Source organism: Mauremys mutica, chromosome 13, assembly GCF_020497125.1.
Source record: "Mauremys mutica isolate MM-2020 ecotype Southern chromosome 13, ASM2049712v1, whole genome shotgun sequence".
NCBI lineage: Eukaryota > Metazoa > Chordata > Testudines > Geoemydidae > Mauremys > Mauremys mutica.
In genome coordinates, this window is record NC_059084.1 from 31,787,468 (window position 1) to 31,814,447 (window position 26,980).

The window sequence follows — 26,980 nt, forward strand, 5'->3', positions numbered from 1 at the left end:
CTCTCTCTTAACCAGTTACTGATCCATGAGAGGACCTTCCCTCTTATCCCAGGACTGCTTACTTTGCTTAAGAGCCTTTAGTGAGGGACCTTGTCAAAGGCTTTCTGAACATGCAAATACACTATATCCACTGGCTTACCCTTGTCCACATGCTTGTTGATGCCCTCAAAGAATCCTAATAGACTGTTGAGGAATGATTTCCCTTTACAAATGCTGCATTGACTCTTTCCCAACAAATCGTGCTCAGCTATATCTGATAATTCTCTTCTTTACTATAGTTTCAGCCAGTTTGCCTGGTACTGAAGTTAGGCTTCCCAGCCTGTAATTGCCAGGATCGCCTCTGGCAATTCAAAAATTGCTGTCGCATTAGTTGATCTAAGCCATAGGTTACATACCACAGTTAGTAGTTCTGCAATTTTATATTTGAGTTCCTTCAGAACTCTTGGGTGAATCCCATCTGGTCCTGGTGACTTATGATTGTTTAATTTATCCATTTGTTCAAAAATCTCCTCTACTGACACCTCAATCTGGGGGCTTGGCTACACTGGAGAATTGCCGCGCTGGTGCTGGCTTTACAGCGCTGCAACTCACTCACCGTCCACACTTGCAAGGCACATACAGCGCCGTATCTCCCTGGCTACAGCGCTGGCTGTACTCCACGTCTGCCTGAGGAATAACAACTGCAGCGCTGGTGCTGCAGCTCTGGAGTGCCAGTGTAAACAGTGATTAATCTTACTACACTGTAACTGACCTCCGGAATTTTCCCATAATGCTTTTAACTAAAGAACTCTTTGTTTTGTTATGATGCCTCTCTCTGTTTTGTTGTGAACTCGGGGCTCCCAGAGCTGCTTATCTAAGGGCTTGGCTACACTGGAGAGTTGCAGCGCTGGTGGTGGGTTTACAGCGCTGCAACTTACTCACCGTCCACACTTGCAAGGCACATACAGCGCTGCATCTCCCTGGCTGCAGCGCTGGCTGTACTCCTGCTCTGCCTTGGGTATAACTATTGCAGCGCTGGTGATGCAGTGCTGCTCCTCCAGTGTGGCCATCAAAAGCGCTGTAATTGGCCTCCAGAATTTTCCCAGAATGCTTTTAAGTAAAGAACTCTCTTTGTTTTGTTATGATGCCTCTCTTTGTTTTGTTGTGAACTCAGGGCTCCCGGAGCTGCTTATCTAAAAAACAAACACAGCTGCTGTTTGCTGTGAATGAGGCAGGCAGGGGGATGACTGTCTACAGCTAGTGTTTGCTTGAGGAGAGAAACAGCACAGCGGGCGGGGAGGAGGGGAAAGGGAGTCCGTGGGAGCAGCTGCTTATCTGGTCTGCAGGCTATTTGCATTTAAGAGTGAATGAGGGGTCGGGGAAGTGGTCAGAATTTGCAAGGCAGGGAGCTGACACAGTGTCGGCTCCAAAATTCCTCTCTCTCTCTCTCTTTTCCCCCCCCCACACTCCCTGTCACACTCCACCCCACCCCCCTCTTTTGAAAAGCATGTTGCAGCCACTTGAACGCTGGGATAGCTGCCCATAATGCACCACTCCCAACACTGCTGCAAATGCTGCAAATGCGGCCACACTGCAGTGCTGGTAGCTGTCAGTGTGGCCACACTCCAGCGCTTTCCCTACACCTGTACGAAGACAGCTGTAACTCCCAGCGCTGCACACCTGCAAGTGTAGCCAAGCCCAACAGTTCCTCAGATTTGTCACCTAAAAAGAATAGCTCAGGTGTGGGAATCTCCCTCACATCCTCTGCAGTGAAGACCGATGCAAAGAATTCATTTAGTTTCTCCACAATGGCCTTATCCCCCTTGAGTGCTCAGTCATCCAGTGGCCTCACTGATTGCTTGACTGGCTTCCTGCTTGTGATGTACTTGAACAACAATTAGAGATGTTGATGGGAAAAGGTATGAAAAGGAAACAAAGACTGAAACAGTCCAAACAAATCAGCTTACTGACAGAACTCAAGATCATGCTTGGTAAACACGAATAGTGTGGGACCAGAAATCTGTGAACCAAAATTGGTGTGTTGCAAACTAGGCCTAACTGGTGGACAAAATAATGAGAAATTTCTGTCCCACCATTCTCTTTGTGGGTCCTTAAAGAATCTTTGGGGAGAAAAATTGGCTACTAGAGCAAGCTATAAAACTATACCTGGGTTCAAAAAAGAATTAGGTAAGTTCATTGAGGACAGGTCGATCAATGGCTGTTAGCCAAGATGAGCAGGGTCACAACCACATACTCTGGGTATCCCTAGCTGGGAGTGGATGACAGGGGATGGATCATTCAGTAATTGCACTGTTCTGTTCATTCCCTCTGAAGCACCTGGCATTGGCCACGGTCGGAAAGCAGGATACTGGTCTGACCTAGTATGGCCATTCATATGTTCCTATGTTAGCTTCACCATCATGGCTGCTACCCCCACCATTTTGGGGGGCCTTCATTGTTCTGATCCTGAGAGATGACCTGACCAGACCAGGACAGAGAGAGGGACCTAGATGACATCATCACCTCTACCAACCCCAGCTGGTATCCAAAGCACCACCTGGGATGAAACAGGATCAGACTGTAACACCAGCTCCAGTCCATCTCAGCTAACCTCTTCTCTTTCCCCAAAGGACAGCTATTACCATCTTTAATACCATCTGGGTGACCGTCAAACAAGATGCTTTTTCCTTCTAAAACCCTCTCCACCTAAAGGGAAAGGGAACAAGGGATGTTGTTAAAATGAAAACCCTATTTAACACTTAACATTTCAAACACTTAACAGTTTCTCCTTCTTTCCTTTACCTTTAATAAAAGGTTAAAAAAGATGTTCAATGGTGTATTTACCATGGAACTAAGCAGGCTGAGCTCTCTGGATACCAAACCTTGTTTAACATTTGATGCTGGATGGCGACTGGGTTACTTAAACACCGTTAGCCCATATAGTGTATCGAAGTGAATACCCTAAGCCCATATCTGAGTTATCATGGGGATATCTGTGTGAGAGATGCTGGGAGATCTCCCAGGAGTGTAGTTCTTTAGCTGGAGGACCCCAGGAGGTGTTGCTATCCCAGGGCGGCCTCAGAGGCTCACGTTGAAATGAACAGTTAGTAAATCTTTGATCCCAAATATGACTGAAACTGCAACTGGCCCACAAAGAGCAAATGTGCTAAACGAACGTAATGAAGGATTTTATTCCTGCTCTAAGTGCAAATCTCAGCACTTGCTGACACAATTGAGTCACTAGGGCCCTCCACACTCCCACAGCAGGTTCGATTTCTGCACTGGGGCTGGCCTGCGGAGACCACACAATAGTGCTGGATGTGTATTGGCCATGCGCCCACAGAGCCACATACTGCTGCTAGGGAGCCTGTGGTCTCCAGGAAGTTCAGCTGGGACCCCAACTGTAGCTTGTGGGTAGATAATGGGTAGAACTCCTAAAGAATGAGTGGTCAGGAGAGGTTCCTCAGGCCCAGCTGTGCTCCTCTGGGTCTCAGCTTCTCCGGACTGGGAGCTCTACAGGGCAGGGCAGTTGGGACTCTGCACACGGCTTGGCAGGATTTGGGGTCACAAGGAATGAAAATAAACAAACACTCCCAAAAGGCTTCCCCCACCAGTGGATTGTGGGGTCTCTCCCCAACTGGCTGGGCCTGGGCCTGCCACACAGCTGGAGTTCAGGCTGTCCCTTGTACAGAGTCCAAGTCAAGCAAGTGCCACCTGGAGGGGACGGACACTCCTTGGGGTGGGCTCAGCTGGGACTCTCCCCAATCTCTGGCAGAACTACCCCTGCTCTCAGATCTGAAGCAGTCAGTCCAAGGGCTGCTGTTTCACCTTTCTATTTCTGGCACCATCTTCCTCCTGCTCTTCTCAAGCCTCCCACACCTGCTATGCTGAAACCTGAGCCTCTCCCTTCCTAGGACAGCCTGACAAGCTAGAAAAGACGGTTACTCACCGTAGTAACTGTTGTTCTTCGAGATGTGTTGCTCCTATCCATTCCAGTCAGGTGTGCGCGCCGTGCGTGCACGGCTCTTCGGAACATTTTTACCCTAGCAACTCCGGCGGGCCGGCTGGGCACCCCCTGGAGTGGCGCCGCCATGGCGCTGGATATATACCCCAGCCAGCCCGACCACTCCTCAGTTCCTTCTTGCCGGCTACTCCGACAGTGGGGAAGGAGGGCGGGTCTGGAATGGATAGGAGCAACACATCTCGAAGAACAACAGTTACTACGGTGAGTAACCGTCTTTTCTTCTTCGAGTGATTGCTCCTATGCATTCCATGTAGGTGATTCCCAAGCCTTACCTAGGCGGTGGGGTCGGAGTGAGACGTGGCAGAGTGTAAGACTGCTGAGCCGAAGGCTGCATCGTCTCTGGATTGTTGCACCAACGCGTAGTGGGAAGCGAAGGTGTGGACAGAAGACCAGGTGGCCGCTCTACAGATGTCCTGGATGGGGACATGGGCCAGGAAGGCGGCCGACAAGACGTGTGCCCTCGTCGAGTGAGCGGTGAGGCGGCATGGTGGCACGCGAGCAAGCTCGTAGCATGTCCGGATACATGCCGTCACCCAGGAGGAAATCCGCTGCGAGGAGACCAGCTCGCCTTTCATGCGGTCGGCAAGTGCTACAAACAGCTGGGTCGAACGCCGGAAGGGCTTCGTCCGCTTGATATAAAAAGCGAGGGCCCTGCGGACGTCCAGGGTGTGAAGCTGTTGCTCACGAGGTGAAGTGTGCGGCTTCGGGAAGAAGACCGGGAGGAAGATCTCCTGATTAAGGTGAAAGGCCGACACCACCTTAGGGAGGAAGGCCGGGTGTGGTCGAAGCTGCACCTTGTCTCCGTGGAAGACTGTGTACGGTGGACTAACCGTTAGGGCACGAAGCTCAGAGACTCGCCTTGCCGAGGTAATCGCGACGAGGAAGGCCGTCTTCCAGGAGAGATAGAGCAGAGAGCACGTGGCCAGGGGCTCAAAGGGCGGTCCCATCAGCTTGGCCAGAACGAGGTTTAAATGCCAGGTCGGGGAAGGACGCCGTACCGGCGGGTATAAGCGGTCCAGGCCTTTAAGGAAGCGGGAGACCATCTGGTTAGAGAAGATGGACCGACCTCCCATGGATGGACGAAAGGCGGACACTGCTGCCAGGTGCACCTTCAAGGAGGAGACCGCCAGACCTTGCTCCTTAAGGTACCAGAGGTAGTCCAGGATGGTAGGGATAGGGACTACGACGGGATTGAGACCTCGTTGATCACACCAGAGCGCGAAACACTTCCATTTCGCAAGGTAGGTGGAGTGAGTGGAAGGCTTTCTGCTCTCTAGCAGGACTTGCTGTACTGCCTCCGAACAGTCCCTCTCTGCGTGGGTCAGCCACGCAGGTACCAAGCTGTAAGATGGAGGGACTGTAGGTTCGGGTGACAGAGCCTGCCGAAGTCCTGCGTGATGAGGTCCGGCCATAACGGGAGGGGCATGGGATCCCGAACGGAGAGCTCGAGCAGCAGGGTGTACCAGTGCTGCCTCGGCCAGGCCGGAGCGACGAGTATGACGTGGGCCCTGTCCCTCCGAAGCTTCAGTAGCACTCGGTGTACGAGCGGGAACGGAGGGAAGGCATAGAGGAGGTGATCCGTCCAGGAGAGAGGAATGAGTCCGACAGGGAGCCTGGCGAGCGACCCTGGTAGGAGCAAAACAGATGGCACTTCCTGTTCTCCTTGGAGGCAAACAGGTCTATCTGGGGAAACCCCCACCTCCGGAAAATTGTGTGCACCACATCCGGGCAAAGAGACCACTCGTGTGAGAGGAACGACCTGCTGAGATGGTCGGCCAGCGTGTTCTGCACTCCTGGAAGAAATGAAGCTTCCAGGTGAATGGAGTGGGTCACGCAGAAGTCCCACAGGAGCCTCGCTTCCGTGCAGAGGAGGGAGGAGCGGGCTCCGCCCTGCTTGTTCACGTAGAACATTGCCGTCGTGTTGTCTGTGAAGACTGCCACGCAGCGGCCTTGCAGATGGGCGTGGAAGGTGTGAAACGCTAGTCGGATCGCTCGCAGCTCCCGGACGTTGATGTGGAGAGCGAGCTCTTGGGGGGACCAGAGACCCTGGGTGTGAAGGTCGCCCAGGTGAGCCCCCCCATTCCAACGCCGAGGCATCCGTGGTCAAGGTGACGGATGGGCGAGGAGGACGGAACGGGACTCCTGCACACACAACCTCCGGGTTCAGCCACCAGCTGAGCGACGCAAGTGTCGGCTTTGTGACGGTGACTACCATGTCTATTGAGTCGCGGTGCGGGCGGTATATCAACGCCAGCCAAGATTGAAAGGGGCGAAGGCGGAGCCTCGCGTACGCCGTGACGAACGTACAGGACGCCATGTGGCCCAGGAGGCGCAGGCAGGACCGAACCGTCGTCGTGGGAAAGGTGAGAAGGTCCTGGATGATGGATACCATCGTCCGGTGCCGAGAGCGTGGGAGGCAGGCCCTGGCCAAAGTGGAGTCGAGGACCGCTCCGATGAACTCCACCCGCTGTGATGGAGCTAGAGTGGACTTCTCGGCATTGATAAGAAGGCCGAGGGACCGAAACAGGGATAGTATCTCTGACATCTGGTCCTTTACCAGCTGTCGGGATGTCCCGCGAACCAGCCAGTCGTCGAGATATGGGTATACATGAATGCGACGACGGCGGAGGGCTGCAGCAACTACTGCCATGCATTTGGTGAAGACCCTCGGAGCGGTGGACAGGCCGAAGGGTAGCACCGCAAACTGGTAGTGTGCACCGTTGACCACAAAACGCAGGTAGCGTCGATGGGGAGGGTAAATCGCGATATGGAAGTACGCGTCCTTCATATCGAGGGCGGCAAACCAGTCTCCCGGATCCAGGGAGGGAATGATGGTCCCCAGGGTGACCATGCGAAACTTGAGCTTGAGCACATACGCGTTGAGCTCCCGGAGGTCCAATATGGGTCGAAGACCTCCTTTCGCCTTGGGGATGAGAAAATATCGGGAATAGAATCCCCTGCCCCGCATGTCGTGCGGCACCTCCTCTATGGCACCCAAGCTCAACAGAGTCTTGACCTCTTGTAGGAGGAATTGCTCGTGAGAGGGGTCCCTGAAGAGGGACAGGGAAGGCGGGTGGGAAGGAGAGGGCGAAACAAATTGAAGGCGGTAACCAGACTGGATTGTACGAAGCACCCAGCTGTCCGATGTTATTTGGGACCACGCCGGAAGAAAATGGGAAAGGCGGTTGTAAAATAAACGGGAAGGATCCGGTACAGAGACTGATGGGCTGTCCTCGGGCGTCCCATCAAAAGGCCTGTTTGGGTCCTTGAGGGGCCTTGGAAGGCGCCTGGCCCTGGTTGCGCCTGTTGCCCGACGGTCTACGGCGACTCAGGCCGGGACGCCTGCTATTGTAGGGTCGCGACCTAGGCTGGTTAAAGGGCCGGTAGGGTTGCTGCCGAAAGGACCTTCGCTGGATAGCCGGTGTGTGCATACCCAGAGTGCGAATGGCTATGCGACCGTCCTTCAGGGTCTGAATTCTGGAATCCGTCTTTTCAGAAAACAGACCCTGAGTGTCGAAGGGTAGGTCCTGCAAGGTGTACTGCACCTCCGGTGGCAACGTGGAGATGCGCCTCATGGTTATTCCTGAGGCCAGGGTTCTAGCACCTGAGTCCGCGGAGTCTAGAGCGGCCTGGATGGAGGACCTGGAGGACTTCTTGCCCTCTTCCAGGAGGGCCGTGAACTCCTGGCGCGAGGCTGTTGGGATCAGCTCTGTGAATTTCGCCAGGGACACCAAGTTGTCAAAGGTGTATCTGGCGAGGAGGGCCATCTGGTTGGCGATTCGGAGCTGGAGATCCCCTGCCGAATAGACCTTTCGGCTCAACAGATCCATGAGCCTCGCTTCCTTGGACTTCGGCGCAGGGGCTGGCTGACCATGCCTTTCCCTGTCGTTGACCAACTGGACCACGAGCGAGTCTGGTGCAGGATGGGTATATAAGTACTCGTATCCCGTGGGGGGGACAGAGTACTTTCTTTCGACACCGCGGGCGGTGGGAGGGACGGACGCCGGTGATTGCCAGATGGTAGTGGCATTTTTCTGGATAGTGCGGATGAATGGCAAGGCCACCCGCACTGGAGCCTCCGCTCCAATCACATTTGTCACCGGGTCCTCGTCCTCAGTGACCTCCGCTACCGGTAGGTCGATAGCTTTCGCCACCCGGCGAAGAAGGTCCTGGTGGGCCCGCAAGTCAATAGGCGGAGGGTCTGCCGTAGAAGCCCCCGCCACCGCCTCGTCTGGTGAAGATGACGAGGACAGACCTTGGACCACCGCCTCTGCAGGTGGGTCCTCGATGGGGTGGGCAGCTGACTCGGACCGTGGAGGCTCCGCGGGATCAGGCGGTAACTGGGCCTCACCCGGTGATGGGGGTGGCCTGCTGACAGTGGCCTCCGGCACTCTGCGTTCGGAGGCTAGGGTCCGCTGAGGGCAAGGTAGCCCTTGAGCTTCGTATTGGGCCCAGGGGACCCCAAAAACCCCACCGCTGTGCCCCGTGGACTTGTCCGTGCGGGGCCGCCTGGAGATGACCATAGCTGTCTGCCCGCGAAGCGACCGATGAGTGACGGGATGGCCACAGCGGTGCGGAGGCGCTGACGGACTGCGCCGTCGAAGCTGGCAGCCTGTCCCCGGACGGTGCCGAGGGTCGGTGCCGGTCGTCGCGGTACCGAGATGGCGAGCGAGACCATCGACTGCCGCGGTGCCGGGAGCTCGACCGGTGCCGGGAGCTCGACCGGGATCTCGACCGGCGGTGCCAGGAGCGGCTTCTGGAGTCACGGTGCCGGGACTCGGACTTCCTGCGGTGGCGACGGGATGGTGATCAGGACCGGAAGCATCTCTGGGAGTGCGACCGGTACCGCGATGTTGAGCGGTACCGGGACTGCGACCGGCGTCGAGATGGTGAATGGTACCGCGATGGAGAGCGGTGCCGGGACCTGGAGCGGCGCGACGGTGACCGTCTTCGGGACCGGGAGCGAGACCGAGTCCTGGAGCGCCGTCTATCCCGTCCGTCAGGGGAAGGGGGCCGCATCATGGCCGGCTTGCCCGCTGACTGAACAGCCCGCACCGGCAGTGCCGGGGGCCGGAGGCTCGGTGCCTCTGTGAGCTCGATGAGCTCTCTCGCCGTCGAGAATGTCTCGGGCGTGGACGGGAGATGCAGCTCGACCGCGGTTGGCACCGGGGAGCAGGGAGGTACCGGACTCGACGGCTCTTGAGGTGCTGGTGTCAACGGAACCGTGTATGGCTTGTGCACTACCACAGCCGGTGCCGGAGGTGCCGGTGATGGCTGGGTAAGCTGTCCCGAAGCAGGAGGCTTAGGAGCCGAGTGCGCCGTCTTCCGCTTCCTCGGTGGAGAGAGGGAACGGTGCCGGGACGTCGGTGCCGTCTGCGCAGATCTAGCAGCATCGGTACCGGGGCGGCTCGGTGCCGCTGGTGCGCTGCGCGCCGAGGACGGTTTCGGTGCCGCCGGGGACGGCGCGGGAGGCTGAAGTGCCACCTCCGTAAGGAGCTGCTTGAGGCGAGAGTCTCGCTCCTTTCTGGTGCGCGGCTTAAACGCCGTGCAGATCGGGCACTTATCTGTCCTGTGAGATTCCCCGAGGCAGCGCAGGCAGGAGTCGTGCGGGTCGCCCACGGGCATGTGCCGCTGGCAAGCCGCACAGGGCTTAAACCCCGGTGCCTTGGGCATGAGCCCGCACCGGTTGTGGAAGAAGAGGGGCGAACCCCTCTAATTCCCCTACTATACTATAACTAACTAAACTTATTCAACTACTAAACTAAGTTAACCAACTATGTACAGAGAAGAATGGAGAAACGCTAGGGCTGTGGAGGTAAAAGAGCACTCCACTGTTCCAACTGGCCATCACGGGCGGTAAGAAGGAACTGAGGAGCGGTCGGGCCGGCTGGGGTATATATCCAGCGCCATGGCGGCGCCACTCCAGGGGGCGCCCAGCCGGCCCGCCGGAGTTGCTAGGGTAAAAATGTTCCGAAGAGCCATGCACGCGCGGCGCGCACACCTGACTGGAATGCATAGGAGCAATCACTCAAAGAAGAACAGATGCAGCCTAACACAGCCCCCACTCTCACTATCCGTTGGGGGCAGAGGAATAGCCCAGCAGGGCTTGGGTTGGAGAGCTGTGCACAATCACAGATAACTCCGGCCGCTTGTTTCACCCCAGGAGTGCCTCACTCTTTCCAACAGGATAACTTTGCTGGCAAGAAGCTGACTTTGATTTTGAAGACACTGGTGTCTATCTTCTCTCTCACGTGCCCATCACCAGGTCTGAGCTTGAACATGGGCAGTGACTTCACGAAGGCAGCGAGGGAACAAGGATGGAGACAGAAATTCCACTACCCTTCCCCATTCTCTGGAGACTGGGTGTAACATGTCTTCCCCAAGCTGGGTGACAGCTTGCCTGACCCTCCAAGTGGCAACAGGAACCTTTTGATTCCCGTGAACAGCCACATGTGCATGACTCTGCGGCCTCCTCGTTCCCAGTAACTAAGGAACGTTTGCCTTCAGAATCAGTGGCCCTTGAAAGGATAAAGTGGTTTCTACTTTGCTTTGCCAATCAATCTGCACCTCTGTTGTTGTGATTCAGGGTGCTGGAGTGGCTGCACTGCTCACTCGTGCTGAACACAGCAGAGGCAGGTACTGTTTGCTGACTGGAGCATTGTGCTGGAAAAGGAGAAATCACCGTGGTCTTTTGGGGTATGTCTTCACAGCCCACAGCAGCGAGCCTCCCAGCCCGGGCCTACAGACTCAGGCTTGCGCTGCCGCGCTACTAATGCCCGTGTAGACGCTGCAGCTCTGGCTCTGAACCCACCCCCTCCCTAGGCTTCAGAGCTGAGCTGCAGCCCAAGCTGCAACATCTACACTGCTATTTACAGCAGGGTAGCGCAAGCCCGAGTCTGTCAGCCCAGCTCAGAGACTAGCTGCCATTTGCTGTGTAGACACACCTCAGGGGTTAGCAAAGCCCTAGGCACCTGCTCTGAGATGGCGAACGCACCCCGCCTGGCACAGCTGGGGACCCTGCTTTGGAGGCAGGGCTCAGGTAGCACTGGGAAGGACAGGGGGAGAAAACACAAGGGGCCAGAGTGCGTGACCAAACAGTGTGCCTTCCCCACAAGGCCTCTGGGAAACACAGCAGCATCCCCGCCTGAACGACCAGCTGCCAATTCCTGCCAGCCACTCCGCCCCAGAACGTCATCCGGGTAGCAAAGGGCCATCTCCAGAACAGGCCGCTGGCCCTGGCGGGAGAAGGATGCAGCACAAGGGGCCAGCAAAGGGAGAGACTCTTCTCAGCACAGGCATTGGGAGAGCAGGTGATAACTGCTAGGTCTTGAAGTATAAACAGAACCAGAGCATGTTTCAACTGTGTTCCAACCTTAGCTTTTAACCCAGTTAGGACGTGGGCCAGCCCCACGTGTGCTGAATGGCCAGGCTGGATACCTACTACCCGGCACGGCAGATGTTATAACATAGAACATATAAAGAATTGTTTCCTGGTGGAAAAACAGACAGAGCATGAAACAGACGAAGGACAGAGCAATTCTCCTCGCCGCAGGAACTGTGGGGTGAGGTTCTCTGGCTTGGCTTATGAGGTCAGACTAGGGGACCCCAATAGTCCCTTCTAGCCCATCTATGAAGAGAGATGAGCAGACAAGAAAGGGAAGAAAACCGTCTCGTGCAGGGGGCAGGAGAGAGAGCCAACCAACCATCTGCACTGTTTCTAAAGATAAATGCCTCATTGTCTTGGGTGCAAATACTTATGAAGATGCCACGTTACAACCAATATTGTATCTGATTTCTCTTGATAGGGCTCTAGGACCATGTCCTGCGTCAGGAGGAGGGAGAACACGTTTGTGTCTTTGTCTGCGGGGAAACACGCAGGCAACGGAAATCAGGCAGGTGTCTTACACTTACTAAACTCTTACTATTGTAATAGATACCCGGGCAGGCTCCCCTAGTGCAGAATGCCAGGGCAATGCCAGCTGGACACTTGTTGCTTCTGGCAGCAGTACTGGGTTTGGAAATACTTGACTAGCTAACGAAAGGTAGGAAGTTACTCCTGCAATGTCTGACGTTTGCAGGGGAATTACTCCCAGCCACTGGAACCACGGCCTGCCTATTCCTGCCTGGCAAACTCCAGTCCTGGGCACGCACTGAAAGGTCTGGAAGGTACGTGCCCACGTGCAGTGGAGCCCTGGGCGACTCCCCCTGCAGGACACTGGCCTTCACAGGCGAGTTCACTTTGTAGAACAATTTTGAAAGACAGACCGGGCAATAGTTGTATCAACTGTACTGCTCCCTCCCGGTTCTCATCCTGTGCTCCTCACCATAGAGTCTGAGCACTTCACTGCTCCAGCACTGACCCACCGCCCAGGCCTTCTGTAGCCTCCCCGTCCCTCTCAGCTGCCTGCCCTAGGCTGGAAGAGCCTCATAAGCTGCTGCCACAGGGTACGACCAGGATGGACTGGGCAGAAGAAGCACTTCATCGCTGTCCCTCTCCCAGAACCAGGCTGCCTGATACAGAGAGAGGTCATGATGCCAGCTTACGGTCCTTTCACGGCTCAGTGTGGGAGAGCCTGCTCCCTGGACTTCGTGCTGTGCCTCTTTTTGCCTTTACAAAGGGCTGAGATGTGCTGTGCTCTGCAGAGATAGCCATTTAACTGGCTGGATTCCCTTGGCAGAGCTGTGTGAGTGACCCATCAGCAGAGCCACAGGCCAACAGGAGAGATGTGGCCAGTTCTGGAGTAATCTACAGCTCAGGAGAGCAGGTCCCTTTTCGAGGGGGATTTGGACCCCCAAGTTCTGCTCATTCTGATACATTGCTGCAGTCGGGAGGCGAGGGGTGGCCAGGCGGCTACGCTGGAATTGGGGTTGCAGACTGGACTGGGAGACTCGGGTGCACCCTTTGTGCACGCCGCTGGTAACTTCCAGTCTGAGTGGCTCAAAGGCCAGCAGTCGCTCAGGAGGGTAGTGTCGGAGTACTCCGGAAACTCTCTCCATCAGGAGGACATGCAGAGGGAAGCAGTGGAAGATCCCTGAACCCAGCCCTGGCTCCCCCCCAATCAGAGTTTCAGGTCTTTCCCAGTCTTGTCCCAGAGGATTCATGGGAGCCCATGGCAGCACAAGAGCCATCTCCTAAGCTGCGCCAATGTAATGAAACAGATGGAGAAAGTGCAGCCCCGCAGAAGGAGCCAGACACTCCAGAGTAGCAGCAAATAGGAAAAGTAGAGAGGTCTAGCTGGCCCCTTGCCTCCAACTGCCCTCTGAAAATGGAAGGCAAGCTAGGGGCCATGCCCAGTCCTCTAGCCCCAGAGGCTGCTGTGAGTGGGGGAGGAATGTGACGGGCGAGCTCACCAGGCAGAGCACAGCACACACCACAGTGTTGGGGAGACAGAGATGTGCAAAAGTGCGATCTCGGAGTCTCCAGCTTTAGGGCCCATTGATTTCAACCCACAATCTAGTCAGGGCACATTAGGAGTTTTGCCCCAAGAAATATGGTTTTAGGCAACACCACGAACGAGTCTAGCATACAGCAGGCTGTTCACTAGGACCCCTGGCAGCAGCACTGCCAGACTCCGCCGGACATGCACTGGCTCAGAGAAAACTCGCTTGCCAGGGGGATTTGTGCCATGATTTTGCAGGGAAAAAAAGAGTCTGTAGCACCTTGGACCCATCTCTCCTTCTTCCCTGCAACTCCTGCCGCGCAGCACTACCCCAACATGCTAGATGCCAGTCACACAGGCAGGAGGACATCACCTGCCCCAAAGAGCCACCCATGAACGAAGACTGGCTCACAACAAGGGCGACTGTGTTCAGCTATTGCAAATGGTAACGACACTGGGCTGGGAGCCAGGAGACCTGGGTTCTGTTCCCAGCTCTGCCTCAGACTTCCTGGGGGACTTTGATCAAGTCACTTGCCCCTCTGGGCTGCAGCTTCACAAGCTGTGAATCCCCTTGGGAATTTACACTGCCCATATCTCCACACTACCTGAGCACTGTGCACAACAGCAACACAAACCCAGGAGAAGGCCTCCTGGGGAGTCTCCTGACCTCCCTCCCAGGGCTTCAGTCCTTCACGGCGCAGCGTGCGTGGAGCGCCCCATGCACAAGGCAGGGGAGACGTGCCCGTGTCAACAGCAGGGCTGGGGGAGTGGGAAAGCAGGGACAACAACTGGCAAAATCCCAACAAGAAACACACTCGCTTGTTGTCAGATCAGTTCCTCGGAGTAAAAACAAAGCCTCTAGCCAAACACACTAGCATCCAGTTATTGTTCCTTGGCTGACGTGTGCAAGTGACCGTGAGCTCTGCCCCAGCTCCTTGGCAGTCACACCCCTCACGGCAGCCCTGCTAGGCTGGCAGAGAGAAAGGGCTGGGGCAGGGTGACAGGAAAGGAACCTGCCAGCCCAAGACCCCGGTGTAGTCCAAGAGGCTCTGCCCCCAAAGGTGTAGTCTCCCGCCTGGTACCCTCTACATAAGGAGCTGGTAGCCTGCATCTGTGGCTCGGTAGCTTGGCCTTTCCTGGCAGCCTCTCCACTGTGCAGCTCCAGCTGTCCAGCAAGGGGGAGCGAATGATTCATCCTGAGTTCACCCTTAGATCTAATTCTGGCATTTCACCCCGATTGCAGCGCACTGAACGCAGCCTGCTGTCTAGCCGGCTCTCCCCAGCAGGGAGCCCAGCCAGCCCAGCTTCCCAGGCTGTGTCCTCAGTCCCCGAGTCCACACCCAGCAGCCGGTGCCTGCAGGGCAGAGAGCTGCACAGCAGTTACGCAGGAGAAAGTTGTAGGCAGTACAAAGCCTTCCCTACCTTCCAGGGTCTGGCCTCTTCTCTGCACTGCTCTGCCCCGTGCTCTTCTCCACCTCCTGCAGCAGGGCCGTTTGGATCGGGCTGTTTCTCCCATCACTGCTTGCACTGTCTGTGTGCTGAGGCCCCCTGCAGCCAGACTGGGACTTGCGTTTCATGGCCTGGAGCTGTGCCAGCGGCACAATGTCACAGCCCTGTGGCCGGTGCCATATGGTTTGCTGGGTGATGGCGTTGTAGTAATAGAAGCGGTTGTTGTTCTGGTCAAACAGCTCCCACCACTGCTTCTGGTCCGACTGGCGAACTCTCAGGTTGGGAGGTGGCTCCCAGCCACACTCACCGGTGGCCAGGTTGACATACATTCGCTCCCGAGAGCGGGGCTCGATGATCTCCACCCAATCCGAGCTGCAACAGCAAAGAAAGGCACAGTCAGTCTGGGCTGGGGGCACAAGGCAACAGCAATACCCCACGGGCATGCAGCCAGCTGCCTGTCAGTCCCTGGGCCAGGACTCGGGGTAGGAACAGGCAACCAGGCTCTGGATCAGTGTTACAGTGACCTGTGTGAAGGGGGAGCTATATTGGGCTGACACCTTTTTGGTGGAAGGAGGCCTACACAGCGTTTCACATCCTGCTTATTGTTTGGAGCCACAGGACAATAAAGTCCAGGCTCCGTGTTCAGCTGGAGGAGCATGGGAGGTGTCAGGTTGTTACAGTCGCTCCAGGACCACAGGCAAAGGGAGGCAGCTGTTCAATCCTTAACAAAGACACCTCTTTCCAAGACAGCATTAGTCACTGACACAGGTTCAACATGACCCCAGGTTTTAAACAGTGTGACCAAAACCCCCTTTCCCACTTAGCTCCGCATTCCCTTGATTAGCCATTTGTTTCATACGCACTAGTTCTCCGGTCACTATGAAGCCCTCTGTCCTCAAGAGGGTCTGATTTCTAGTGTAACAGCACAAGAAGAAAAACCTCTTTGTTTTCAGCCTGGTCTTCCAGGCGCTATCAGAAAACAGCAGAGAAGGGCACATGCCCTTTCAACAAAGGGTCTAATAGCTCAGGCTGCCTTTCTGCTGAGCTGATGAGGAGTTGCAACAAGCCAGAATGGCAATGGCAGGGCAGAGGACTCAGAGGCTGGGGGCATTCACGTCTGAGTGCCAGGAAATACCAAGCCGTGGCTCTCACATGCATAAACAAAGGCTCCAGGTGTGACCCAAGTGTTGCTGCTTTGTCAGGGAACCTGCAGCCACCACATATTGCACAGCTGCAGGAACTAGGGCCTCAGGACCCGTCTTGCACACAAGACTGGCACCTGCCTAAAGGTGTGAATTACAAGCTATGTTGTTCAGGCCAGATCTGGTGAAACAGAATGCTGCTACTTCAGATTCAAAGTGCCCTATTTTGATTTAACTGAAGTGGGATTTTTACCATTGAAGTTAATGGGAGAACTAGGTGTTCTGCACTTGGCCATTCATTTAAGTGCCTAACTTTAGGGTCCTGTTTCTGAAAGTCTTGGCCTTCGTCCCCATGCAGTTTGACCAAAGGGTCTTCAGTCTGCCCGTCTTGGAGGCCACTCAGAAACTGTATTGAATTAAAAGCACAAACTGCTCAGACATGGCACTTGGTTCACTTTCATCTGAAAAAAGGGCTGCAAGAACTCCTCTCCCCTGCACAGGTGAGTCAGGAAGGAGAGGGCTGGATCTGGGCAGGCCAGCCCATAAGAAGACGCTGGAGAAAGGTGACTTCAGGTCACTTCTTTCATGGGAAGGAGCTGGCAGGACTTTCCCGGAGAAGGTGCAGAACCAGAACCAGTGGTGGTGTGCTGGTAACAAGCATGGCTGACGGTGTGCTCAGAGTACAGCACAGCAGCAGGTGCCCAAGGCCAGACCGCAGGGATCTCATTTACAAGGGTATCTCTGAAGGTCTGGCCTGCTGGGGAAGCCAAGGAGCTGGAGGAGTTTCCCTGCAGGGAGGAGAAGTCACAAGCCCTACAGAAGTGAGATACTGTGCACCACTAGAATGCACAGGGCAAGCAGGACAAGTCAAAAGCTCAGCTGATCACAGAGAGCAGGACTAACAACCCGTCCGCGATGAGCTCTCTGCCTGGGCCCTGAGCCGGTACAAAAGTAAGTAGCCCGGCCAAATGCCCAACAAATGAGCATATTGGGAAAGACATACAACACCCAGCACTAGGCCCAGTATTAGGCCTGGGTAATGGGCAGGGGCCAGGAATGCTGTAGCAATGCTGGACTACATCTGCATTCGTCTGCAGGGGCTTAGCCTCACTTGATGGCTCTTCCCGGGAGGATGTTTAAGAGCCCAGCTCTTTGATATTAAGGTCACTGTAAGGCATTAGGCTGGTCAGTCAGGTGATATTTGTTAGCCACTGGGGGTAACCGGGCCAAACGATTCAGAAAACCCACCATCTCCTTCACAGGTCCCACGCTTGGGCACTGGCAGTCGTTTTACCTCTCTTTCCAATTAACACCTCCCCCCAGCATTCAAGGCAATTCTCACTTTTGTTAACCCAGGTAAGGATAGCACTGGTGGGCCTGGGAGTGACAGCCTCTTGGTTTGGAGATGAAGACCAAGCACAAAAATCCCTGGTGCCTGTACCGCGGTCATGGAGCGGCACAATTACACACTGACAAGGGCCCATTCACAGAGCGCAAACCAAATCAACCCCCACACAGCTCACCACCGAGTTGCAGATTAACCCTTTCATGTATGTTCTAAGTTGTAAAATGCCGCTATTGCAGCTGGCCCTGGGCACCGTAACGTGTTAAAACACTGCCAAAAGCCAAGCCAGAGCTGACAGGAGTGCACTTTGTATATAAACTCCCGTCCTCGTGCCTTTGGGCCAGAGAAGAGAGAAGGGTAATTAACTAGGGCCAGTCCGACCCACAGGAACAGCACTTTCTAGCAGAGGGCCCTCCACAGAGAATATTCTGATCTCAGATCCCAACAGTTTACATCTAGAGGGCAAGAGCCAGCTTCACTGCTGAGGCAGAGCATGAGCAGGATGCAGCCCCTTGGACAGTCAGGATCCACACACACTGACAGCAGCTCCTTGAATGGCACCTGGAAGGGACCAAGAAGCCACTCATGCACCAGGCTCTTTATGACCACTCCCGATCAGCTGTTGGAGCTTCTGGCTGGTCTTCACATGTAGCCCCATGGAGATCATATTGCAACCTCCAGCCTGGGTCATGACCAGGCCCTATGGAACTGCAGCAAGGCCCATGCCAGAGAGAAATGGTCACAATCACCACACCAAGACCAAAGCCACTTAGAGAGTCAGAAATTATCATGGAAACAAAAAGAAGGGGCCCATATTGCTAACCACTTCAAGGGCAGCTGGCCCATCCCCACCAAACTCCAGCATGTCCCCAATCACCCAGGATTACGTCCACCTACCAAGACAGCCCAGGCAGCTTGTTTTCATTCATGTCACTGTCCCAGGAGAGAGACAAAGCTGTGTGATATCAAAGCCCTCGGGGCACCACACTCCACCCACCCCCCACACCCCACTCTGCTGGCCTCCCGTACAGATCAGTTCGGAAAGGGGGAGCCAGGGGTCCAGCAGGAAGCAAGTAGCCTTCCACTCACCTGCAAGGCCACTTCTCCATCCAGAGGCGGGGGTGTTCGCATCATTTATAAACACCGAAGTAGAATTAAGGATACTCCAGATAGGCGTCCAAGGCTGACCCACTAGCTCCAGTATTCACCCCAAACTTAGGGTGCACGTGCCTCTCCCCACCGCAGGGAGAAGCATAATGCTCAGCCTACGTGACCACCATACACATTGCCAGGGTAAGTCACCACCTGAGCGCCTCTCCACAGACAAAGCTAAGTACTCCCGGTAAGCTGCTTTGGCTGCGTTTGCTCTCAAATGGCCCTCAGCAAAACCTCCAACTGGCTCTCAGCCAGCTGTCGGGACTCACGCCGAGCCTTGATCTCCCGCAAGGTGCAGGCTGCAGAAGGGAGTCTCAGGTTATTTTAATCCTAGTTATTGACTAATTCAAATTTGTACGTTAATACCGAGAGGAGGGGACACTACTGGGGTGTATTTCACTAGAGCACTCTGTCCTTTCTCCACACCCGCGGAGAGGATCTCTGTCCTTTCAGCCTGCATGTGATCTCTACAGTAGCAATGTGAACAGACTGGGGGGCGGTGTGGGCATCAGGAATGCCAGCCAGGAGGCCACTGCAGGACTCAAACAGGGAACGGGAAGGGCCTAGCAAGATGTAGCTGTGTGGACAGAAAGAAAAGGCTAGATCTCAGAGATGTTATGGAAGCAGCGGCCAAGTGTGGACACAGCCCAGACATGAGGGCGAGAGAGAGGAAGGAGCCAAGATATGGGCATGAGTGACAGGGTGGTGTTGTCAGCAGTGAAAACAGGTATTTGCATGGCACTTTTGTAGTTGGCATTGCAAAGTATTTATGTGCCAGATATGCTAAACATTCGTATGTCCCTTCATGCTTCGGCCACCATTCCAGAAGACATGCTTCCATGCTGATAACACTCGTTAAAAAAAAATATGTTAATTAAATTTGTGACAGAACTCTTTGGGGGAGAATTTTATGTCTCCTGCTCCTTTGTATTCTGTGTTGTAATTGAAATTAATATATTTGAAAATGTAGAAAACATCTAAAATATTTAAATAAACGGTATTCTATTATTGTTTAACAGTGTGATTAATCATGCAATTAATCATGATTAATTTTTTTAATCGAGCGATTAATTGCGATTAATTTTTTTTATTGCTTGACAGCCCTACTTATTAGTGAGATAAAGCGGGGGAGGCAATATTCTCTATTGAACCAGCTTCTGGTGGTGAGAGAGCCGAGCTTTCAGGCTTACACAGAGTTCTTCCTCAGCTCAGGTAATATTGCGTCTGCCTCACGCAGCAGCTTGGTTTGGAGAGGGGCACAAACACCAGGAAACATTTCCCAGCACAGCAAAATCCACGGCACTGGGCAACAGCCCTCCAGGTCTGCAGCGGGAGCTCCACCTCCAGGGACATTTCAAACTAGAGGGGGCAGCACACTAGCGGGAAGCACCCAGCTGAGAGACTGTGGGTGTAACAGGGGTTCTTAAACTGGGGATCAGGACTCCTCAGAGGGTCGTGATGTTATTACATGGGGGGCCGTGAGCTGTCAGCTTCCACCCCAAACCCCGATTTGCATCCAGCATTTATAATGGTGTTAAATATATAAAAACATTTTTTTAATTAATAAGGGGGGGAGGTTTGCACTCAGAGGCTTGCTGTGTGAAAGGCGTCACCAGTACAAAAGTTTGAGAACCACTGGTCTAAAACATCTTTCTTGCTCTAATGTGCAGAGCTCTCAGTTCCACACTGGTGTACACAGGCTCCCCAGAGCCCTGCTCGCCATGCATCAATAAACAGCAATCAACATTATCTTACCCATTTCAACTCTACCCAAGGGCTTTCATTTCATTATTCTGAAGGCTGTTCCTCCCCACCAGACTCTTACAGACTGGAGGGAATTCAGATATTCCTCATTTCCACTCTTCTTCTCCCCCTGCACCCCATTTCTTTGGGGAGGGAGTGGGATGGGGGGATATCTGTCAACTACTGGGGTTCCACAGGGATCATTCACAGCCAAACACTATTCCATAGCTATCAATGATCTGAAAGAAACCAAAAATCATCACTGAGCAGCTGATGGGCTGATAAACCGTGACAACGACTGAGCAAAGTGGATCAGCTGGAGAACTGGGCTCATGCAGACGTGTTTTAGTGCAGCCAAATGCAAGCTCACACATCCCGGCAGGAGGAATGCAGGCCATGCTCGCAGGCTGGGGGGACTGTATCCTGGAAAACAGTGACTCCGAAAGGGGCTCAGCAGTCCTGGTGGAAACCAACTGAACAAAAGCTCCCGGCACACTGGGGCTGAGGGTAACATGAGCCCTGGCTCTCTAACTAGGGGAGGGCAGAACAGGAGGAGTAGAGAGGTGAACTGATTCTCTGCATAGTGCTGGTGAAGCCATTGCTGCTCCAGCATCTCCAGTTCTAGCGCGCACACTACAATACTGAAAAGTGGAGGATGAGTCAGAGGAGCTGGGCTGAACTGGGGAGAGTCCAGGGCTCTGGATCCCCTGAGGATGGAGTTTGCTGAGTGTTCCTGCTTTCTGTGCTAACAAGCTCTGTTCTAAGTTGTCTTCCTGATAACTAATAAACTTTCTGTGTTACTTGCTGGCTGAGAGTCACTGCTGATTGCGGAGTTAGAGGCAGGGCCCTTTGAGGCGTGTGAGGCTTCCCCAGGTGTCCCATCCAGCGGGACTGGCTGCGGGGAGCCCATGGATGGACAGGGGGCTGAAGGCTCGAGGTCAGACCCAGGAGGCGCTGAAGCCAAGGAGGTTTCTTGACCAGGTGAGTGCGCGCCCTAAGGGGAGAGATGCTGGAGTAGAGTCCTGCCTGACTTCATTCAGAGCCGTGTGAGAGCGCCAAGCCTGTGACTCCGTGACAACAACCTGTGGGGCTCCAGGAAACCCCTTGACCTCAGCCAGAGAAGGCAAACTAGGGAACATGAAGCAGGTGTCTTCCCAGAGGTGATGGGCAGGGCACTCAGCAGGCTGGATTCCAGCCTTCGCCCCCGCCCTACAGGAACTGGAGAGGAAGGAGAAGTCTCCCTTCCCTCCCCAGAGCTCCAGGCTGCCAACTGGCAGAAGCGCTGAGGCAGTCTCCACCTGGAGGTTTAACAGTGTCATCCCTACAGCCCCACCCTGTCTCTCCTTTCAAGCATGTTGTGCCCCTCCCCCAACGTACATACATAGCACAGCATCTGCTTCCAGCGGTCCAACCTGCCTTCAGGCCAGAAGAGCCACCCACTCCAGAGAGAGTGACCTGTGCAAACTGCACAGGACTCCAGCTAGCAACAGAAATCCTGCTTGAGAGACCTCCACATGCCCGCTGAGCAATAAAGCCCAGACTCCTGGACTTCTCTAGGCTGCACAAACCCACTAGTCCAACCCTTTCACGGCAGCAGGGCTAATCCCTATAGGAGTGTTCACCCGCCTCATGGAGCTGACATGTGGGGCTGGAAAGCTCTGTCTAAGCTCTCCCCTAGTGACCGCACAGCCGGCTGGCTTGGCTCACTTCTGAAGTGAGGACAGCAAAAGTCAACTCCTCCTGTGGCAAGACTTTCACTGTCTGGCTCCTCTCCGCCAAGCCCAGGAAAGCTGTCATTTAAATCTAAAAATAAAAGCATGGGTGTACATCTCCACAGCTAATACGCACACAGGCATCCCAGCAGCAAAAATGACAGAGAAACCAAGGTAAATATAACTCCAGCCGGCACCCAAAAGGTTCCACTGCCTCTGAAAATAGGCACTGTGCAAACAAAGCAGCATCTGTTCAGCGTGAGACGTGGACTGGTCTGTGAAACCCAGGCTGCATCTCTGGTGCAGAGGCCGTACAGGGAAAGGAAACAGGAACCGCAAAACAGCCATGACTTCTTGGGAGAAACTCAGCGAGGGGGCAGAAGGAAATCCCCTTAGATGCAGTGCTGGCTCCAGGCCATGGGTGCACCACAAGGGTGAAAGATGAGTGGATTGCATAACCAAAGCAGCCCAGCCAGAGCTAGAGGTATAGCACTACAGACCTGTGCCCCAGCTCCTGGAGTCACGTGATTACAGCTGAAGCTGAGCTTTCAGTTAAAAGAAAAAGTAATTTTCTAGCCCTCATGGTTGTAAAGAGAAATTTGAAAATGTGACCCGAGCATGACTACCATCCCTGTGACATCTGCCTGAGTGTGCCGAGAGCCTGAGACAACAACTCCAAGAGAGAGGAACAGTCCCATGCTTCTCGATAGAGTGTTAATATCAAGCCCCTGTGCCACCACCACCCCAGTATGTGCAGAAAGAGAACAGTGCAGGGGCCCACTCACCCAAGCAGATAGAGCCTGGCTGTTGAGGTAAGTAGTGGAACACCCCCTGCCTCTGTGGGCTGGGAAAAGGGTCCCCTCCTGCCACCCTTGTAGTTGCTCTAGAGTGATAGGGAGCCCCTGCAGCTGACTCCAAGGGAAAGGGTGGCCCTGCTGTTCTGAGGAGGGGGTTCTGCTGCTGCTCCTCCCAAGGAGAGAGAGGGTCTACTGCTAATGAGGAGTCCAGACTAACAGACTAACAGATTTATTTGGGCATAAGCTTTTGTGGGTAAAAACCCACTTCTTCAGATGCATGGAGTGAATCTGAAGAAGTGGGTTTTTACTCACGAAAGCTTATGCCCAAATAAATCTGTTAGTCTTTAAGATGCCACCGGACTCATTGCTTTTGTGAATACAGACTAACACAGCTACCCCTCTGATACTTGGTCTATTGCTGCCACCTCTGTGCCCCCAGAGTAGTAACAGGGCTCAGCTGTGGGGCTCCACCCAGATGCCTTAACCCCACCCTTAGATGCCTGTCCCAGGCCCTTACAACTGGATGGGAACATTCAGACCCTCACACAGGCTGCAGCCACTTGCCTCATGTTTTATTAAGGGCCAAAGGCCATGGACAACAGCCCGTTGGGAAAGGCTGTTCTGGATGTGGCCTGGGCAGCCCAAAGGTCTTAGGGAGCAGGACGACCAAGCTTCCTCATTCCTGCTGGGGGACCCACCCCCTGCCCAGGGCCTGGAGCAGCAGGACAGGTTCTCCTGGGGCTGCCCTGAGTGGCAGGGCACAGGGCATTAAGGACAGCTCCCATCTCACAGGACAATGCTTTCTACTACCATGGCCGGCGGCCGCTGCTTCCTGGCGCCCACCCTCAAGCGGGCCTAGTGGAGACAAGGCAGCACATGGCCAAAGGCTTATTCCTCATTGACTTTACAGAAAGATTAAAAGCCCCAATCTCCCATGTGTCTCCACTACGGCGCCTGCTCAGCTCAGTGAAACTTGAGATGAGCCGTTTGGCCTTTCAGGGCCTGGGCATTTCAGACCGACAGTCAGCAAAGTAGCCTCCCTCCCTCACCTTCCCAGGTGCACTGCCCCAATCTGGGACTGACTGCCAGAGGGGCATGCAGCACCAGCAAGCACTCATCCTCAGTCCCTTGCCACACTGATCAGCTTTCAAAGGCCTGGTCTACACTAGGACTTTAATTCGAATTTAGCAGCGTTAATTCGAATTAACCGTGCACCCGTCCACACCAGGAAGCCATTTAATTCGACCTAGAGGGCTCTTTAGTTCGAATTCGGTACTCCACCCCGACGAGGGGAGTAGCGCTAAATTCGACATGGCTATGTCGAATTAGGCTAGGTGTGGGTGCAAATCGAACTTACTAGCTCCGGGAGCTATCCCACACTGCACCACTCTGTTGACGCTCTGGACAGCAGTCCGAGCTCAGATGCTCTGACCAGCCACACAGGAAAAGTCCCGGGAAAATTTGAATTCCTTTTCCTGTCTGGACAGTTAGAATCTCATTTCGTGGGTGGACATCGGGGCGAGCTCAGCAGCACCGGCAGCGATGCAGAGCTCTCCAGCAGAGGAGTTCATGTAATCTCTGAATAGAAAGAGGGACCCAGCATAGACTGACCGGGAACTCTTGGATCTGATCGGAGTGAGGGGCAAGGAGTCTGTACTTTAGGAGCTGCGCTCCAAAAAACGGAATGCAAAGACCTACGAGAAGGTCTCCAAAGCCATGAGAGACAGAGGATACAGCCGGGATGCAAGGCAGCACCGCGTGAAAATCAAGGACCCCAGACAAGGCTACCAAAAAATCAAAGTGGCAAACGGACGCTACGGAGCCTGCCACCACTGCCCCACCAGTGACCATGGACTCTGACGATGGGACAGTGTCGACGGCCAGTTCCTCGGCGATGTTCGCGGACGGGGAAGATGAGGAAGGGTTTCTGGAGGACGAGGCAGGCGACAGCGCTTACAACGCTGGTTTCCCCGACAGCCAGGATCTCTTCATCACCGTCACGGAGATCCCCTACCAACCCTCCCCGGCCATTAACCCGGATCCTGAGTCAGGGGAAGGAGCAGTCGGTAAGTGCTTTAACCATGTAAACTTTTATTCTTAATATAACAGGAATCTGAAGTATGTGAAAAGGAGGTCTCTCTATATATGGGGATAGAACAGAAATCCTCCTGGGAGATCTCCACGAAGCTCTCCTGGAGGTAATCGAAAAGCCTCCGCAGGAGGTTCCTGGGGAGAGCTGCCTTATTGTGTGCTCCGTGGTAGCACACTTTTCCGCGCGAGGCTTTCATGAGGTACTCAGGGAGCATTGCCTCCCCGAGCACGGCTGCGTAGGGCCCTGGTTTGTGCTGGCTTTCACGCAGCATGCGCTCTCTATCTCCTTCAGTGGCCATCCTCAGGGTGATCTCGCTCGGAGACTCCTGCATCTAATTAGGGGAATTACTGTAATGTTACGCCTGGTCCAAAGTATTTTTAAAAAATCTCCGGGCAGACGGCATAGCAGAGACTCAGCATGCTGCTGCGTGACGAGCGTAACGGAAAGCCAAAGATTCAAATGGACGCTCATGGAGGGAGGAGGGACTGAGGACGCAAGGTATCCCACAGTTCCTGCTGTCTCCGAAAAGGATTTGCATTCTTGGCTGAGCTCCAAATGCTTCTAGGGTCAAAAACAGTGTCCGCGGTGGGTCAGGGCATAGCTCGGCAATTTACGCAGCCCCCCAACCACCCCCAGAAGTGAAAGGGAAAACAATCCTCTCTTGACTCTTTTACATGTCACCCTATCTTTACTGAATGCTGCAGATAGATGCGATGGTGCAGCACTCAACACCAACATCCTTGCTCCCCCCACGCTATGGATGGCTGATGGTACAATACGACTGGTATCCGTCATCATCATCAGCCTATTGGCACATGGGGCAGTGCAAAAGGACTGGTAACCATGCAGACTACCATCCGTTAGGTCAATCAAGGGCGCCTGGCCCTAATTTTTCCTGGTAGATGGTACAATATGGCTGATAACCATCGTCATCATAGCAACAGGGGGCTGAGCTTCATCAGCCCCCACCCTTCATGTGTAAAGAAAAGATTCAATTGCCCCTGGACTAGCAGCAGGATGCTGGGCTCCTCTCCTCCACACTCCTTAATGTCCTATCTGAACTATCATAGCAACTGGAGGCTGCCTTCCACTCATTTCTCACTAACAAGTCACTGTGTCTTATTCCTGCATTCTTTATTACTTCATCACACAAGTGGGGGGACAATGCTATGGTAGCCCAGGAAGGCTGGGGAAGAATGGAATGAACAGGTGGGGTTGTTGCAGGAGCACCCCCTGTGAATAGCATACAGCTCATAATCTATGCAGGATCTGACACAGAGCAGCTGTGCTCTCTGGTTCTCTGATACAGTGGTTCTCTAGTACACTTGCCCATATTCTAGGCAGGACTGATTCTATTTTTAGATACCAAAAAGGAGGGATTGACTCAGGGAGTCATTCCCAATTTTGGCTTTTGCGCCCCTGGCTAAGAGCAGCCAGGGGCACTTATGACAGCAGCAAATGGTGCAGTGCAAAAGGACTGGTAACCATGCCCATCTTATTACCAATTTATGGTGTGGTAGATGGTACAATATGGCTGGTAACCATCTCTGCTGTCATGCAAAAGCAAAAGCATGCTGCTGTGTAGCGCTGCTGGACCGCCTCTGTCAGCGGCATCTAGTACACATACGGTGACAGGCACAAAAGGCAAAACAGGCTCCATGGTTTCCACGATGTGGCGTCTGCCAGGGCAATCCAGGGAAAACGGGCTTGAAATGATTGTCTGCTGTAGCTTTCCCGGAGGAAGGGATGACTGACGACATTTACCCAGAACCACCCGCGAAAATGGTTTTTGCCCCATCAGGCACTGGGATCTCAACCCAGAATTCACAGAGACAGACTAGACTGTGTTCATTCTTCGCAAAAATTTATCTTGGCAAGGAATTCACTCCCTTTTTCCCATCACACATCTTGGACTGTCTCCAGACCCGCCACAGCATCCCCCTCACAGAGGCTGGCAAAGATTAGGCGGCGAAATAAAAAGACACGGGACGAGATGTTCGCTGAACTTATGGGGTGCTCCCGAGACGACGCGGACCAGCAGAGCCAGTGGAGGGAGACCCTCTCTCTGTACCAGCGCTCACACAGCGAACGGGAGGAGAGGTGGCGTGAGGAAGACAAGCAGGCGACTCAAACGCTGCTTGGACTAATGAGAGAGCAAACGG

At 54.2% G+C, this 26,980-nt stretch overlaps 1 protein-coding gene across 5 annotated transcripts in view; it reads right to left on the bottom strand.

Annotated features, from left to right (window-relative positions):
- LOC123348131 (rho GTPase-activating protein 39-like) overlaps positions 1-26,980 on the bottom strand; it is a 137,085-nt gene that overhangs the window by 67,407 nt on the left and 42,698 nt on the right. For 3 of the 5 annotated variants that reach the window (XM_044985531.1, XM_044985533.1, XM_044985532.1), the window contains exon 2: positions 14,806-15,204. The exons of 1 other annotated variant lie outside the window; for it this stretch is intronic. In XM_044985531.1, the coding sequence (XP_044841466.1) occupies positions 14,806-15,204 (399 nt within the window). Of the gene's footprint in view, positions 1-14,805; positions 15,205-26,980 lie in introns of those variants that run through there. One more of the 5 variants, XM_044985534.1, reaches the window with a different exon arrangement.